Genomic DNA, 17636 nt, shown 5'->3' on the forward strand with positions numbered 1-17636 from the left:
CCCGCTTTCAGTACTTCAACTGCTATGCCATCGGGACCTGGTGCTTTATTGTTCTTCATTTTTTAAATTGCTTTGCAGACCTCCTCGGGTGTTTGGTGGGTTGCAAGAGTTTCCCAGATTGGGTACTGAGGAATGGAGTCGATGGTGTTGTCAGTCACAGTTGATTCTCGATTTAGAAGCTTTTGGTAGTGTTCCTTCCAGCACTCTTTGATAGATTTGTTATCTTTAAGAAGGATACTTCCATCTTCGGAGCTCCGAGGTGTGAGGCCACATGAGCTTGGTCCGTACAGGGTCTTTGTCTCACTTAAAAAAAAAGGGGGGGGGGTGGGACACCTACATTTACTAAGTATATCAAAATGAACAAAGGTTTAGTGTGAAAAACATTTGATAGAGAGGAGCATGTTGCCCCAGTCCATATTTAATCCATTTATAATGTAAACAATAAATTCCATATTATATTGGCTGTCTTTCACAGTTCTTGAGTAGTGCCTTTGTATCAGGGGAAACAAATTATGTTGTCTGGGATAATAGATGTGAATAAATGATATCAGAATGAGAATGATGTGAAGGAAAAGCCAGTAGTGGCAACAGAATTTTAGTGGCCAAAAAGAGACGGAATTAGTTTATCACTTATTCTGTGATGGCTGTGAACAAGAAACTTCCACTTCAAAGTTCCATTCCATACATGAAATATCCATGCTGCCAATATACTGGAACTGGTATCAGAGAAGTCATAGGGTGTAATAAGTAGAAAGGTAGGGATTCTGATGATGATCCTTCTTGCTATACCCTTCAGTCTCTTTGATAGTTCTACTTGATAAGAACCTAGAAGAAACACAGACCACAATGAACCAAATCCTGCTGGCTTTACAACATAGGTGCACCAGTAATCATACATGTTATAGTTTTCCCCCATATTTCCTATGATTAATTTCTCAGAAAAAACAACCTCATATACCAGAAACTGCAATGAAGTACTGAATATTGCTTTGGTGATAAGGAGTACTTTTTTTTAAAAGGGCGGAGAGGGGAAGGGCAGTCAGTATGATATATTGTTCCATTTAAAAATTGTATTGGGACAAATGAAAATACAATATTCATTGAAACACTCGATCCTGAAAAAATCCACTGAAGTAAAATATTGTAAGCAAAAGCAAGTGATATTCCCACCTTTCCCTGTAGTATACACTTGCATGGTATATAGTCCAAGCCAAACCTCAGGGAGATTGTCTGGGTGGGGTAATTGTAATAACAGCAAAACATAAACCTCAGCCTATGCTAGCTGTCTCATTTCTCTTTTCTGCCGAAAACTGGAAATCACAGGGAAGTGGGGAATTTCCAGCAGAGAAAATGAAAACTAGTCAGAAGAGATTAGCAAATTTCCCCGAGAGATGGGTGCATCCCAAAAAGAGGTTCTACAGAAAATGAGATAGCCAAGAACAGTTTCTTAATAATGCAGAACTTTGACAAATTGCTATCTCCCTCCCCTTTTCTCCATCTTTTTGAGTTAGCTTTTGCTGTGCATGATTTTGTTTAATGAAAGTGAATGTTTTCTTGAAAGTTTTGAGCCTGAAAAGTCATGTAACAGTTTCTAGGAAGAAATTAAACAGTCATTCTAAAATAAAATATGAAATTTTCACACTTCTAAATGAAAAAGATAAGATATTCTTTATCATACTGGTGTGTTTACATTTGTAATTAGTGGTTATTATTTAAATTTCTATTTGATTTTGTTAGATCAAATTTTAGTGACCCAGATTTTTATATCATTTATTCATACAAACATCCTGTATGTATTTTATCAATTACAATGTAATTAGGAGAAAGATAGTATAATTAGAAAAGTGCTGTTTTTAATAGTTTCTAATTACAAGAGAAGTAAATGATTATTCCATAGTCTTTGGTTATAATCATCTGTTCACATGGTGTGATGATTTAGTTGGGCAAAAGTGGCTGCTGCTATACATAAGCATGCTCTCATTTTCTTTAATAATAAATACATATGTTGTGGTGTTCAATTGCCTTGATTTGCAGATGTTTACTGGGAGGCTCAGAACTATGTACAGTCCATAAAGTGGAGAGGAATTCTAAACAAAGGCAGATTAAATTGTTTTATAACAGTGTTCAAAGTCAGTTATTTTCTGAACAGAATTGCCAAAACAGTGGTGGTCTCTTATGCCAAATAATTGTTTTAATACCTCACAATAACCCACAAGGGTTGGTTGCCATCAAATTTGAGGTCAACAAACCTTTGATTACCAAGGAATGTGAGAGAATATACTCAAATGTATAGAATTTTGTAACCTTCAGTGTTAAGAAATGGCACATGGATTGGACATAACTGTTAATGGAAATGTTAATTATGTTTAATGTATTTTTCCTTAGTAGGAAGCTTTAATCTGCCCTTTGTTTTGGGAAAAATAAATGCTTTCCTTGTATCATTACAAAAATCCATCTTATTCTGGTGCAAAATATTTCAGAAATGTGAAGACAAAGGAGCTCTAGAGAGCTCAAATGAAAATAAGATGTGCTTTTGCCCTGCCACCCTGAAATATACTTGTTTGTGCGGTACTCATTTTGCTCTAAAGATACCCGATTTATCACACTCAAGTAGAAAAATTACTTAAGTGAGTTAACTCAAAAAGGCTAATCCTAGTGTCGGCTATGTTCATAGTAGCTGGGAATATTAATTTTGGTTGAAATTGATGAAGCTGGAGGAGCAAGAAAGGACCTGAAATGCAACTTTCAGAATAGCTGTTCGGAGTAAAGACCTTATCTCTGTGTATATCCTCGTTAACAGTGGATATCGTATGGAGATAAGGCATGTATTTACAGTTTATTCTACTCAAACCATGATGAAGGATTTTCATGTATCACATGAAACAGTAACTGGTGTCTGTGCAAACCTCTGATAATGGTGCATGATAAACAGCATGCTTTAATTCATGAAAGTGACTCCAGAATTTAAATTCTTTTTTTAGAACATTGAATTAGTTAATCACAGTCAGTGATACCAAAGCTATTGAATTGCAATCACAGCTACGTCAGGATCCTAAAGGAGATGCATTTAAAGAGAGTCAATGTGATGAAATTAGAGACATAGTGGGGAGGTTTTTCTGGTGTCCCACCATAATAAATCAAGGTGAGTGGCAATATTAATCTGGAAACTGAGGTCTTTCACATTAGTGAAAATAAACACAAGAGGAGATTTGTATCAGGTGTAGAGGAGAAATAGAGATCTAAAGTCACTTGAGAAGCATTTTGGAAATAGTTTTGAAATGGATACATATTGATGGCCCAGAGTCTCCACACACTTTTATAGAAATGTACACATTTTCCGGGAGGGAGGGAGAGAGAGTGGTCAGGGGGTCTGAGTGTAAGAAAATGTAAAAGTAAAAAAGAACCTGCTTGGTAGAGCATATGTTGTTGACAAGACTAATATGATATTTAAGCAGGTGAGAGTTAAATATAACCTTCCCAATCAAAATTCTTTTATCATCTGCAAATAAGATCTAACATGCTAAAGGATTATGATGCAATTGTTTATTTCTATTCCAATTTATCTATTCCAATCTGTCAAACAAACTTTATTGTTGAAAAGGGGCAGATGGCATTAATTTCATTAATTTGTTAAGCCCAACTATGTGCTATCTATAATACCGAAGACATGGTTCTTGCACAAAGAACTTTGCAGTCTAAATAGACAGATAATGGAAAATCCACTTGGAGACCCAGAGGGAAGGTTCTGTTTTAATGGTGGTTTGGTTTGGTTTTATAATAGCTGAGACACTGAAATTTTACTGACATGGGTTATCATTAATGGGCTTTGCAGAGGCCGTTATGTTAGGAAAATTCCAGGTGTAGGTGGATGGCAAGGAAAGATGCATAAAGATGATGAGAGCATTTATTTTGTATAAGACCTATGGTCCTCAACATCTTATAAATAAGCATTTGAGAAAAATCAGAAGAGAATGTGGGAATTACCTTAGAGAGGCAGAGTAACAAAAATTGTCAAAGCTTCTACCATATAACAACTGGTAACATTTAATCTTATGAACATAAGGGTGTTGCACAGGTAGTCTGTCACCCTGAAAATCCTGTCTGATTATTTATTTATTTATTTATGGATAAAATAACATACACTAGAGATGCAGGGTAAAACCTTAACATTCACTTTGTGGGTGTTGATTTCATAATTCCTTTAGACAGGGACCTTCTTTTCAGTTCTAACCACATTATCAGCATTCAGCAAAGAAATAATAATACAATGAAGTTAAGGGAGTGCTGGGAGTATTAGTTCAAGATTCTATCAGAGCTGCTTGATACAGAGGTAAAAGCATTACCAACATTGAGACGGCTTGGTTGGAAAACAAAAGAATACGAGAAAACAATAAATTGCTTTAAATTTGCTTGTGATCACCATCTGATAAGTCTGAATTGAGAATTGAAAATACAGTGAGCCATACTTCACTGTGAGATTCTACTCATGGTACTATGAGTTGGAGAGGAGTAGGGAAGAGTATCTATAGGGAAAGATCTATGGAATGATGACTAAGGTGAGAGTGGTTCCTGAATAGTGTCAGTAAATTAAAAATGTCAGAGCTGTAACAGTACCAATATAACATGTATCGGACATCTTATGTACCTCATTCATCAGTAAACAGTGTATTTAAATAAATGAGGAGGACTAATTATGATTTTTTCCCCTTTCAAGATCTATCCAAGTGAAGTCATGAACTACACAGCTGAGAATATTTGCAAGTGGGCTCTAGAAAACCGAGAGACATTTATACGTTGGTTGAGACCACATGGAGGAAAAAGCCTTCTACTAAACAATGAACTGAAGAAGGGACCAGCACTTTTCTTATTTATACCCTTCAATCCCTTAGCAGAAAGTCATCCTTTTTTAGATGAAGTAAGTGAGATATATTATTATTTCTTTTTATTGTGGTAGAGCATGCAGGCCCCAGTCCCATTGTGTTGGAACTATACAAACATAGAAAAAGGTCTATACAAGGGGGGTTGCTTCTACTTTGTGCTCCATAAAGATCTAACTTGAAATTGTATGTATTGATACAAGATTGGGTGCCATTTACGTGTTACTTGATGTTCCAGAATAGTGTACATTGCTTATACCGGGTCTGATTCTTCTTTCCCCCGCCCCCGCACAGCCCAAAGTTTGTGGTTTTTGAATGCTTAATGGAAACAATTATAGATCCCATTTCTCATGAACAACAGGGAGAGAGGAATGGTTAATAGTGTATATGTTTTTTTCATATTGAATTAATTAAGTGAACCTAATGTTGCCATTGAGAAATTGAAAGGATTTATTATGGTGCCTTCCAATGGAAAAAATAGTAGTTAAGAACATTGAAACCTATAAATCCCGGGGTGGTCCTTGCTATTATATTTGAAAAACAATATCAGATTATAAAGAAAGATTGATGCAATCAATTTTAATTCATATTCATCATACTTACACACTCTATTCTCACCCTCTTTTTAAAGGGGCCATTTCTGGTCCTTGGAGTGTTTTTTTTCAATGGGCTGAAGGACAAGCCATTTTTATTTATGAAAGAATCTTCATTGTAATGCCACTTGTATTTAAAAAGTTAATTGTGACATTGATATTCACTGCTGTCTTTGTATTGTCCAAAGTCTTAAGGCATTGTTTCATCTGCTTGAACCCAGTTAACCTTGTTTACATGTAGCAATTTGATCTTAAGTGGCACTTCTGTAGAATTATTGTAAATTACCAGTTTCAAAGTCAGTTTCAATAATATCTAGCCTCAAATTGGGCCTCTGACACTAGAAATGGCTTAGTTAATAATCAAGAGGTGTTTCCTTGAGTTGGCAGAGCATGCTTCCTACTCAAATTTCCTCTTTCCCTTCTCTTTGCTAAAGAAATTAAACCAACATCATTCTAAGATTCTTGCTTTACTGGAATCAGTGATGTATAGTGGTCTGAGCATGGGATTGGGAACTTGGAATGGCTCAGCATTAGTATTAATTCAGTTGGTTCAGTTTTTCTAATGTAAATAACTTGCAGTAATTAAAGTCTAGTGTATCAAATTTTTGTGGGGAGATGTAAATTTGACTCTAAAATTGAGATTATGGTTTCAGTTGCAATTCTCATTCATTACATAAACAGACATTTATGAAGAATGTTGAGTTTAAACCATTTTGACTGCAAAGCTGTCATAGCTAATGTATCAAAGTGAAACTGTACATCAAAACTTTTAGTTATCAGCTGCGTTACCCATGCTTCCACAGGCAAATCCATCTTTGGGGGTCATGTCAGGGGTATATGTGAAACAAGGACTCACTTTTTGTGGTCTTGTTGCCAATACACCATTACCATTATTGTCATGAACATATACAAAAGCCAGACATGACAAATTCCACTCCTTCAAGTCTTGCATAAATTTGCTTGCAAACTTCTCAGCAGCATGAATCTATTCCAGTTTATATATCTTTACAATAGCATATTCTGTTTGCACACACAGTGACTGGTAACCCTTGTAATTCCTTGCGTTTACCACAGACTGCAGGATTGCTATAAAGAGGCATCATAGCCAGGAATTTCAAGTCCTGTAGGAGGTAGTCAGCGTATTTTCCAGTTCAGCGGGTACTGTTTGTTTTGTGGGGTGCTGGGCTGTGGGAGCATGATATTATGAAAAGTAATGGGCGAAACCCCCTGAAGTTTGGTTCCAGATCCAAACTTTCTCAAAGTTCAGGTGGACTTCAGCTCTGAGGTTCTTGTTTGGGCCAGTTAGAGGTGAAGGAAGGTCCAAGCTGCAAATTGCATGGTTTTCAGATCCAGAGCCCATTAGAGAGAGGGATCTGAGGTGAGAAGTTTTGGTCTGGATCCCAAATTTTACAGTTTGGGAAGGTTCAGACCCACATTTTTTATTCAGCTCTTTTTCTAGTTGTGGGCCTGTGGGATTTCATCAGTTCACAAAAGGCCTTATCTTCCAACTAATTAGCTTTTGTGGTATCTGTTACTAGTTTGTCTCTAATGAGGTCAGTGATTTTCATATTTTCCTTATTGCTTATGGCACATAACAGTTACTTTGCGTACAAAATCATTTGCAGAGACTGAAGAAGAAGATTGGAAGGGAACTGGAGCGATTCCTATAGCAAACTGTGCTCAATGTAAAGCAGGCTTAATTCAGACGTTTTTTCGGCACAGATAATACACTCTATAATATTAGCCATCATATATTTTGATAAAGTAAAATCAGTACCCCATGTGAATACCCAGTTTCTGATTTATCCTAGTTAAGAGAAATATTTATTTATATCAAAGCATTAAATCAGATACAGGGTCTCCTGGTTACTGTAGCATGACCGTGTGTTAAAGTGGGCATAAGAAGCTACTGTATATTATGCAACTTGTTTACCACAAGGAGAAATGGTTACTGCAGCCAGCAGCCTTTGTGAATTTCATTTGGCTCTGAAACCGTTTGCCTGTAAGGCATTCACACAGTGTGAAGCTGTCAATTCATTGTATGTTAGCAGTGCTCAAAAAACTACAAATTTCTCTGATTAGAGCTGACTGAAATAAGATTTTGTAATGCAAATATGTTTTTTCAGTTTATAAAAAAAAATTCAGGCGTCCTCCAACATCTGTTCACATTCTTTAGAATAGGTTACAACATTAAGGAATGAGCCTTTATAGAATCTAATCTGACATTTTCAGGAACTATTAAGTATATAAAAAGAAAAGGCTATGCCAATGAGTTTTTTTTTTTTTTTTTTTTTAAGAAATATCACAGAAGTTGTCATTGTGGACCACATCTGAGAGATGATCATGTGACCCAGCTTCTCTCATAGTCATAATCTCACAACATCCCTGTGACAACTGCAAGGATTGTTTAGATGGAAAAGTACTAGGAGGACAATGTGTAACGCAATACTATGTGGGGGAAACGTAATCACACTGTCTCTTTTTGCTGTTCATTTCATTTCTCCATCCTATCTGTTCTGCTACAATAAACTCATTAGAAATTTAAGAATATTCCAATTTGCAGTTATTTTCAGAATGTGCTGGTTTATAGGAAAGACAAAAAGAGTAGGTGAAAAAGCCCCAGTAACTACTGTAAATGAGGCCCAGCTACTGTGCATATTCTTAATGGCTGTAAAATAAACTCCTACTAGGACACAAGAATTTTCATAATAGGGAATTTTAGTATCATAATGAAGAAAAGTGTAAAAAAAACAAATAAAAAAAACCCCCAAAACAAAAACAAACCTCCACTAATTCTGCGGAAATGGAAACCCTGACTTTAGTATAAACTCAGAATACTGTTTGTGAAGGAGAGAACCTTTCATGCCCATATGTTTTCAATTAAGTGGCAATATTGATATCTTTAGTGAAATGAGGACTCAGTTTAGTGACCAAATCCAGAAGTCCGTCATTCAAGCAAAACTTCTGTTGAAGTGAGCAGCAGATAATGTTACTATTGAAATAAATGGGAGTTCTGCCCACAGAAGGACAGGAAGCTTTATTCTTATATCAGTAGTTGATTTGACTGGATGACTCTTGTTGTTATGTTCACAATGAGATGTTAAGAATGTCTTGAGCATTATATATTTCGCTTTAATTTATTTTTCATCTTCTTTAAGAAAAACAAAATTTGGGAAAATGGATATATTGTATAATGTGTCAAATAACAGGATTTAGCATCACAGTATAACGTTATTAAAGCCTAACAAGTATGATATAAAGAGGGTTTTGAGCTGACTGTAGAAAAGGAAGATCTTTTTAGTGTGGCTCATTGTCACTCATCACTGTTCTTAAGCACATACTATATTTGAGATTTTTTTTTTAAATTTAAATTCATAATAAAGCAACAGTGCATCCTATGGCTTTTGGTAAGAAACTAAAATTGAAGGGTAAGAGTTGGCCCTGTGTCTAAAATTCCAGGATTGTACATCTAAAACTAAATATATTTTATGTATTTCAAAAAAATTGGGACAAATATTGTCTGTGTTGATACATGAATGATATATAACTGATCACGTTTCTGTGTAATTTGTTTTTTCTATAGATTACCAAAGTGGCCTTGGAATACAACAACTGTAATAAAAGCCAGGCAGCTGAACCTGTTCTTCAGCACTTGAGAGATGCAAATTCACCAGATTTTGAGTCCATTGTACCACATGCGCGTACACAAGTTGCAGACACTTACTCCATAACAAAGTACCCATGCTGCAACACGGTGGTGCTCCCTCAGTGGCACTCGATCTCTAGGACTCACAATGTCTGTGAGCTTTGTGTCAACCAGACTGTTGGGGTCAAACCAAGTAAAGTCAATGTACCACAGTGTAACTTTTTAGAGATAGAAGCAGCTTTGGACTCTTTCTACCTCAAGGAACATACCTTTTTCCAATTTGTATCAAATACCATAGAATGCAGCAATTTCCTAAGTTTCTATAGTCCTTTTAGCTACTACACTGCATGTTGCAGGACAGTAAATAGGGGTCTGATAAATTTAATTAGTTCTGAAAACACCATATTTCAGACCCCTAAAGTAGCATTTTCTTCCCATGGGAAGAAAGGTAAGGATGATATCCAACATTCTATTCCTCACATTGAGGATAGGAATTGTTTTACTCCTGACCTTTGCGTTAATGGCACTCACATTACTGGCCTGAGCTGCAGGACCAACAAGACCTTGAATCTCTATCTACTGGATTCAAATTTGTTTTGGATGTATGCAGAGAGACTTGGAGCATCAAGATCTACTCATGTGAAGGAATTTGCTGCCATTGTTGATCTGAAGGAAGAGGCACACTATATCTTGGATCAGAATCAAACACTTATAAAATCTACTCTAGGTATGATATGCAGCAATCTTGTATTCAAAATTTAAAGTAAGCAAATACATTAAATGAAGATAGGATGGAGTTAGTAAAGAATAATAACTTTGAAAAACATGTTATTGACAAAAGCAGGTCAATTTGCAAAGTGAGCCTATGGAAAGCATTCTGGATCTTCATCTGCTTAATAATTAATCAAACAGCAAAGGGTTGTTCTAGGGTATGATAAAAGAATGAATAATTTCACAATCCAGGAATAACTTACTCAGTTCAAGTGGAAATTTTGCCAACCTCAACCTCATAGTATTTGTCAGTGGTTGGACAATAGGTATGTCATCAAACTATAGGAATTTCCCTAAGTGGTCAATCCACGAAACCAGATTGTCAGCAGATTTAAAGAAGTGTACCATAGAAGTGTACCATAACTCAAATTAAATAACTGCTGATGCCTCAGAGAAAATGTTTAAGATGATTTTATGATTTTAAGATGCCATTATTTGCGTGATTAATCGCACTGTTAAACAATAATAGAATACTATTTATTTAAATATTTTTGGATGTTTTCTACATTTTCAAATATATTGACTTCAATTACAACACAGAATACAAAGTGTATGGTGCTCACTCTATATTTATTTTTGATTACAAATATTTGCACTGTAAAAAACAAAAGAAATAGTATATTTCAGTTCACCTAATATAAGTACTGTAGTGCAATCTCTTTATCATGAAAGTTGAACTTACAAATGTAGAATTATGTACAAAAAAAACCCTACATTCGAAAATAAAACCTTGTTTAACAGTGCGATTAATCATGATTAACTTTTTTAATCGCAGTTAATTTCTTTTAGTTAATCGCGTGAGTTAACTGCGATTAATCGACAGCCCTAATATAAACCCATCATGGTGACATTTAATTTTAAAAGGGGAATTACCCAAAAATGAGGATGCTTGTTAGTGTGAAATTAAAAGGAGTTGTCACAAGGGTAAATGCCTGCTATTTAAAATCACCATAATAGAGGATCAGACTAAATGTATACCCCGAATCAGAAGAGACAATAAGAGGACCAAAAAAATGCCACCATGGCTAAACAGAAGAGTAAATGAAAGCCGTTTAGAGGCAAAAGAGCATCTTTTAAAATTTGAAAGTCAAAACCTAGTGAAGATAATAGGAAGGAAACAAACTCTGGCAGGTTAAGTGTAAAAGTATAATAAGGCAGGCCAACAAAGAATTTGAGAAGCAACTTGCTAAAAGATGCAAAATCTAACAGTAAGAATTTTGTTAAGTATGTCAGAAGCAGGAAGCCTGACAAACAGGAAGTGGGCCACTAGAAGACCAAAGTGTTAAAGGAGCACCCAGGGAAAACAAGGCCATTGAGAGAAGCTAAACAAATTCTTTACATTGGTCTTCACTGTAGAGGATGTGGGGGAGATACCCACTGCAGAACTATTCCTTTTGGTTACAAACCTGAAATACTATCATACAAGAGGTTTTAGAACAAATTGATAAATTAAGCCATAATAAGTCCCCAGGACCAGATGGTATTCACTCAAGAATTCTGAAGGAACTTGGATATGAAATTGCAGAACTACTAACTGTAGTATGTAACCTGTCACTGAAACAAGCCTCTCTGTACTGGATGACTGGAAGGTGACTGTAATGTAGCTTTTAAAAAGGCTCCAGAGACAATCTTGCAATTAGGAGCCAGTGAGCCTAAATTCAGTCCTGGGCAAATTGGTGGAAACTATAGTAAAGAACTGAATGATCAGACACATAGATAAGCATGATTTGTTGGGGAAGAATCAACACTGCTTTTGTACAGGGAAGTCATGCCTTACCAATCTATTAGAATTATTTGTGGGTGTAAACAAGCATGTGGATAAGGGTGATTCAGTCAATATGCAGTACTTGGATTTTCAGAGAGTCTTTGACAGGGTTCCTCACCAAAAGTTCTTAAGGAAATTAGTCATGGGATAACATGAATCGGTAACTGGTTAAAAGATAGGAAGCAAAGGGTAGGAATAAATGGTCAGTTTTCACAATGGAAAGAGGTAAGTAGTGGGGTCTCCCAAAGATCTGTGCTGGAACCTGTGCTGTTCAACATATTCATTAATTATCTGGAAAAGGGCGTGAACAGTGAAATAGCAAAGTTTGCAGATGATACAAAAGTATTTAAGATTGTGAAGTGCATAGCTGACTGTGAAAAGTTCCAGGAGGATCTCACAAAATTGGGTGACCGGGGAACAAACTGGCAGATGAAATTGATGAATGAAATGAAACATTGATAAGTGCAAAGCAATGCACATTGGAAAAAATAATCCCAACTACACGTATATAATGATGGGTTCTATATTAGCTGTTACCGTTGAAGAAAGAGATCTGAGTCGTCATGGATAGATTTCTGAAAACTTCAGCACAGTGTGCAGCTGCAGTCAAAAAGGCTAACAGAGTGTTAGTAGCTATTAGGACAGGTATAAGAAAATAAGACAGAAAATATAATGCCACTGTATAAATCCAAGGTGCACATACTGTGTCCAATTCTGGTTGTCTCTCTCAGAAAGGATATAGTGGAACTGGAAAAGGTTCAGAGAAGGGCAACAGAGATGATTAAGAGTATGGAATGGCTTCCATCCAAGGAGAGTCTAAAAAAATAAGGGATGTTCAGCTTAGAAAAGAGACAATTAAGGGGAGATATAACTGAGGTTTATAAAATCATAAATGGTGTGGGGAAAAATGAATAGAGAAGTGTCATTTACTCTTTCCCACAATACAAAAACCAGGGGTCACCCAATGAAATGAATAGGCAACAGGTTTAATACAAACAAGAGGAAGTACTTTTTCACACAACCCACAGTTAGCCATGGAACTCATTGCTGTAGAATCTTGTGATGGCCAAAAACAAAATTGGGTTAAAAAAAGAACTAGAGAAATTCATGGAGGATAGGTCCATCAACAGCTATTAGCCAACATGGGTACAGATGCAACCCCATGCTCACGGTGACCCTAAACTTCTGACTGCCAGAAACTGGCAGGGAAAGACCCGGGAGGAACTCTCCAAAGTTGCCCTGTTGTGTACACTCCCCCTGCAGCCCTGCTATTGGCCACTGTTAGAGACAGGATACTGGGCTAGATAGACCATTGGTCTGATCCAGTATGGCAGTTATGTTCTTGTGTGCACATACTTTTGTCAGAATGAATTTATCAAGACAGAGATATGAGGTGTATTTAGTCAAATTATGTTACCTTTGTTTTTCTAACTGTATTTGAAACCATTTCTAAATTAACTTAGTAATTTGGTTTTTTTTCTGCCATTAGATACTTTTTTCCAGACTAGTACACGCTTATTTCCAAAACTACATGTGTTCAGTCATTTGCTCAGAAGAGCATGTGAATTACATTCCTAACCTGCATGTCCAGTTATTTGAAAGTCACACACAAGATATATAACTAGCCTTTTACACGTGAAAATACCCACTTTGCATACCAGTCTGGTTAATTTCTTGCAAAAATTAAGTGCACCTTTTGGGCATGAAATTGCAAGCATACAGTTTTGAAAATCATGGCTTTAATTCGGGCAGTGTTGAAAGGGAAGAGGCAAATTCATGTAAAAATGAGCCTTGTAATGTAGGCAGTGGTGAATGGGAAGAGAGGCAAATTCATGTGTGTTCATAATTGAGTATTAAAATAAGTTGCTCAGATAAGTGTATTTACATTGTTCTTGCATCATTTCTTGCCCTGGGCCAGTTGTGTAGTTACATTTTGCAGCAAAAATTGAACAATAACTTAAGCAAATACCTCAGTGACTAAGATATTTAAAAACAAAAACAAAAATCCAACTCCCATATCCCTTCCATACTCCTTAAGTAGAGTAGCTATTTTTAAACACAGATTATCTTGCAGTTAGAAGCTAATTACAGTAATAGATCTAACTGTTGGCCCAATGAGAAACTTTACAGATTGTTTCTAAAAAAATATCACGAGCACTTAATACAGTTAAAAAGACAGACCTCATCTTTTTTGTTTCTTAAGTACACCACAGCTAAAAACATCCCATAGTCTTTCAAAATCTAGTTGCTCTAAAAAACATGGAGCTTTGGTTTGGTCTTGATTTTCATTAATGTTGAGTTAAAATTTTAAAAATAAGGTTGAATTTACTATTATATGCAAATACACCTGTTCAGGTATCTATAATTTGCTTTTCCTGTTCACTTTGGTCATTAATTTAATCCTGATTTTGTTTAGTTTTCATGCTAGTGTTCTCAATATAGAAAATTTCCAAATGACTAAATTATTATTTGAGTATCATCTGGCATTGTATAATGCGAGTCTCAGTTCTTGAATGTACTTGACATCATAAAGTACATAGCAGAATTATGACCTGGATCTAAATTGAACAGGAAATACAGTTTTGACATTGTAACACGTGATAGAAAATGAAGTCTCAAGGCAGTGTAGATGAGTGGTGTTTTATTTTAATATCTGTCTTTGGTGGGTTATTGTTCAAAGTTGTCTGAGAAGAAGTGAGTTTTATGGAAAGAGAGTTGTATGGGGGGAATGTGGTCATTTGACACACACAAGGAGGAGACTGTTTCAAGCACATAGGCATGAAAGATGACTAGGGGAGAAGGATATAAAAGAAGTAATTAGAAGAGGGACTTGGGCAGAGCAAAGGAGAGTGGGAGGGAAAGTAGGAAGAAATAAGAGCATAGATATAAGTAGGAGTGGAATCGTGCAGAGTCTTGAAGAGGAGCACTGGAAGCTTGAACTCGGCGCAGAATGTGAAGGAAAGCCAGTGAAAGGATTCTAATTGGGACTGACCATGTGGTCTGATCACAGAAGAGGAAATTTGTATTGCAGCATTTTGGATAGACTAGAGCAGCATTCTCAACCGGGGTCTGTGGCCCCCTTGAGGTCCATGAGCCCTTTCAGGGAGTCCATGGGGCCCCACGGCTGAAACCCAGTGCCCCGAACCCTGGCACCCCCCTGCGGGGCTGAAGCCGGGAGTGGCGTGAGGCTGAAGCTGGCACCTTCCCCCCCCCCCCCCCAAGCCAGGAGCGGTGCAGAGCTGAAGCCGGCAGTTTCCCCCCGCCCCCAAGGCTGGGAATGGCGTGGGGCTGAAGCCGATGGTACACCCCCCCAGCCCGCACTGGGAGTGGCGCAGGGCTGAAGCCAGGAGCCCCAGTGCCCCTCCTCCCCCTGCCTGAAGCTGGGAGCCATGCAGGACTGAAGCCCTGAGTCCATGGGCAGAGTTGGGGGGCACAAGGGTGTTGCCCCCCCAAACTGCAGTGCCTTACCCAGAGTGAGGCAGTCCGGGGGCAGCTCCAGGTCCTACCTTCTCCTCTCCCCCAGTCCACCTCAGGCCTAGCTCTCTGGCCAGATTGGTGGGAAACCAGAGCTAGGCAGTGCAGGGCAGCTGCTCCTCTGGTGGCACCATGGAGCGGGCAGCCGTGGCTTTCCCTCGTCTGCTGCTGGTGCCCAGGGTTGTGGCTGCTCCTCAGCTCCCAACCCCCTTTGACTGCTCACACAGCTGGTAAAAGCTGTCTAGGTGGGAGGACCCGACTCTGGGGCCTGCAGAGCCCTCAGGGAGCAGCCACCGCAGGGGAGCCCTCCTGGCACACAGCCCCTAGCTATCCTCCTTCCTGCAACCTGAGCTAACCTGCACGCACACAGCCCCTAACTATCCTGCTCCCTGAGCTACACCCCTCACTGCACACAGCCCCTAACTATCCTTCTCCCTGCTCCCTGAGCTACACCCCTCACTGCACACAGCCCCTAGATATCCCCTGCGGGCACCCTAAGCTACCCTCTGCCCACATACAGTCCCTAGCTATCCACTCCCTGAGCTACACCCCTCACTGCACACAGCCCCTAGATACCCCCTGCCTGCACCCTGAGCGGTTTTCAAACTTTTTGAGCTGGGTCCCACCTTTGAGTTACATTTTTTGGTTGCGGCTCCTCACAACCCAGACAGGCGGGTGATCTGCTGAGGAGAGTTGGGGTGGAGGTGGCTCTCTCTCCCTGGACCCCGCTGTGCGGAGCTGGTCCGAGCCCTGCCAACCCTTGACCCCCCCCAAAAAATAAAAAATAAATTGAAGTCAAACTATGCCTATGCCCAAGGGTCCCCCCTCCCTGGCCCAGAGCCCTGAGTCCTGCTGGGCTCTGGAGTTTTTATAGTATGTTGAGGGAGGCCTCAACAAGAAAAAGGTTGAGAACCCCTCAACTAGAGTAAGAGCAAGGTAAAAAGCAATGACACCAGTGAAGAGAAGGTTGTAGTAGTCAAGGCAAAAGATAACCCAAGGCAGTTTTCTGCATTCTGTTGCCATGTGAATGATTGTTAATCAGAAACTGAGGTAAAACTACAGAAATAATATTTAGGGCTTGTAAACTAGACTTGTATTTTTCTTTTATGCCATAAGTCAGTTTGTCTTCTGAAACCCAAAGTAAAAATAGGCAGCCTAGATATTACAGATATAATGAAGCTGGAATAACCTTCTTAATGTCCTTCTTTCATTTTAGAGAACTTCATTCAAAACTTCAGCATTCTCTACAGTCCCTTGAAAAGGCATCTTGTTGGTGACTCTTCAGTTCATCTTCCTGCACAGCACATAATCACCGAAGTGACTACTACCACCTTTCGTGATGTGGTGGTTTTGAGTGAAAAGGTACAGCTCATTACTGCAGTTACATCGAGGGATTAATCACATTTTGAAGAATAGGATTGCGGAATTCAGTCTTCTGAATTTTCATTGTTTAAAACTAAAGGGTCTCCTCCTCTCCCATCCATGCAGTTACACTAATTGTGTACATAATTTTAAACAAGGGCACTCCATGAAAGTTGTACTTCACAGTCATTTAAATTTAGGAGACCACTCTGATGGCACAAAGCAGCCAGAAAATCAGCCAAACTAGTTCCCTGAAGACACCCACCCTCTGCCTTCCTGTGCTGTGTGTATTTGTCATAGCTGTGGTTTAGCCTTTTGTATTCTTATTTGCTAAATGTGGTTGAATTACATATATAATTGTGGGGATGGAAAAGTCCTGCTTTGCCCTTGTTTTCATGGTGGCAATTCTTAACAAATTAAGTAGAGTTTGAGACCCAAAGTCAATAACAGGTCCCAAGCCTACTCAGTCTTGAATGGAATTGGAGATATGTATGATGAACATTGCTTTTATGAACCAGTTAAGGCTGTAGAGATTGTGCTGGTTGCAGAGGGAGCCACTTGCTGTCTTACTGGAACTAAGGTACAAAATAGTGAATAAAAGTGATTGGGAAGTAACTATAACAGAGAAAATTGAAGGTTGTAAAACAAAGAAACAAAAATCCCAACAAAAAGTAGTACTTTAAAAGCATACATCACAAAAATCCATAATAAAAAGCTTTTTGATTTCATGATGTGAAATTTTTTGATATACAGTGTAATTTTGAAGGGTGCCTAAAGTACTTTATATAATTTGATTATTTAAACGTGTGACTGAATTTGGACTAATATTCTTTGGCTACTAGGATAGCAGAGAATGAATGCATGTGCAATATTCAATTTCCTGTGTCCCCAGTGCCTAGTGTGCTAGCTGCAGGAAAATTGCTTAGTTCTCTAGAGTTCCCCAGAGATTTTCTATTTAAAATGTACAATGACCATTATTTAAATGGGAATGAAAGGCTGGTCTTGGAATCTGAGTATCTGTGAATTTGAGAAAACCTGTCCAACCCTTCCTTCATGGGCCCTGGGGTTAACAGGACTGCCTGCATTTCCCTCAACATGTTCATAATACTTGCAGCTCTGAATTAAAATAATTACTATAATCAAATCTC

General features: G+C 38.1%; 1 protein-coding gene across 1 annotated transcript in view; it reads left to right on the plus strand.

Moving 5' to 3' along the window:
* TXNDC11 (thioredoxin domain containing 11) overlaps positions 1-17636 on the plus strand; it is a 99336-nt gene that overhangs the window by 65194 nt on the left and 16506 nt on the right. The window contains exons 7-9 of the mRNA XM_065412763.1: positions 4715-4915; positions 9054-9843; positions 16343-16488. Coding sequence (XP_065268835.1) covers positions 4715-4915; positions 9054-9843; positions 16343-16488 — 1137 coding nt within the window. The remainder of the gene's footprint in view (positions 1-4714; positions 4916-9053; positions 9844-16342; positions 16489-17636) is intronic.

Source organism: Emys orbicularis, chromosome 10, assembly GCF_028017835.1.
Source record: "Emys orbicularis isolate rEmyOrb1 chromosome 10, rEmyOrb1.hap1, whole genome shotgun sequence".
Lineage (NCBI taxonomy): Eukaryota > Metazoa > Chordata > Testudines > Emydidae > Emys > Emys orbicularis.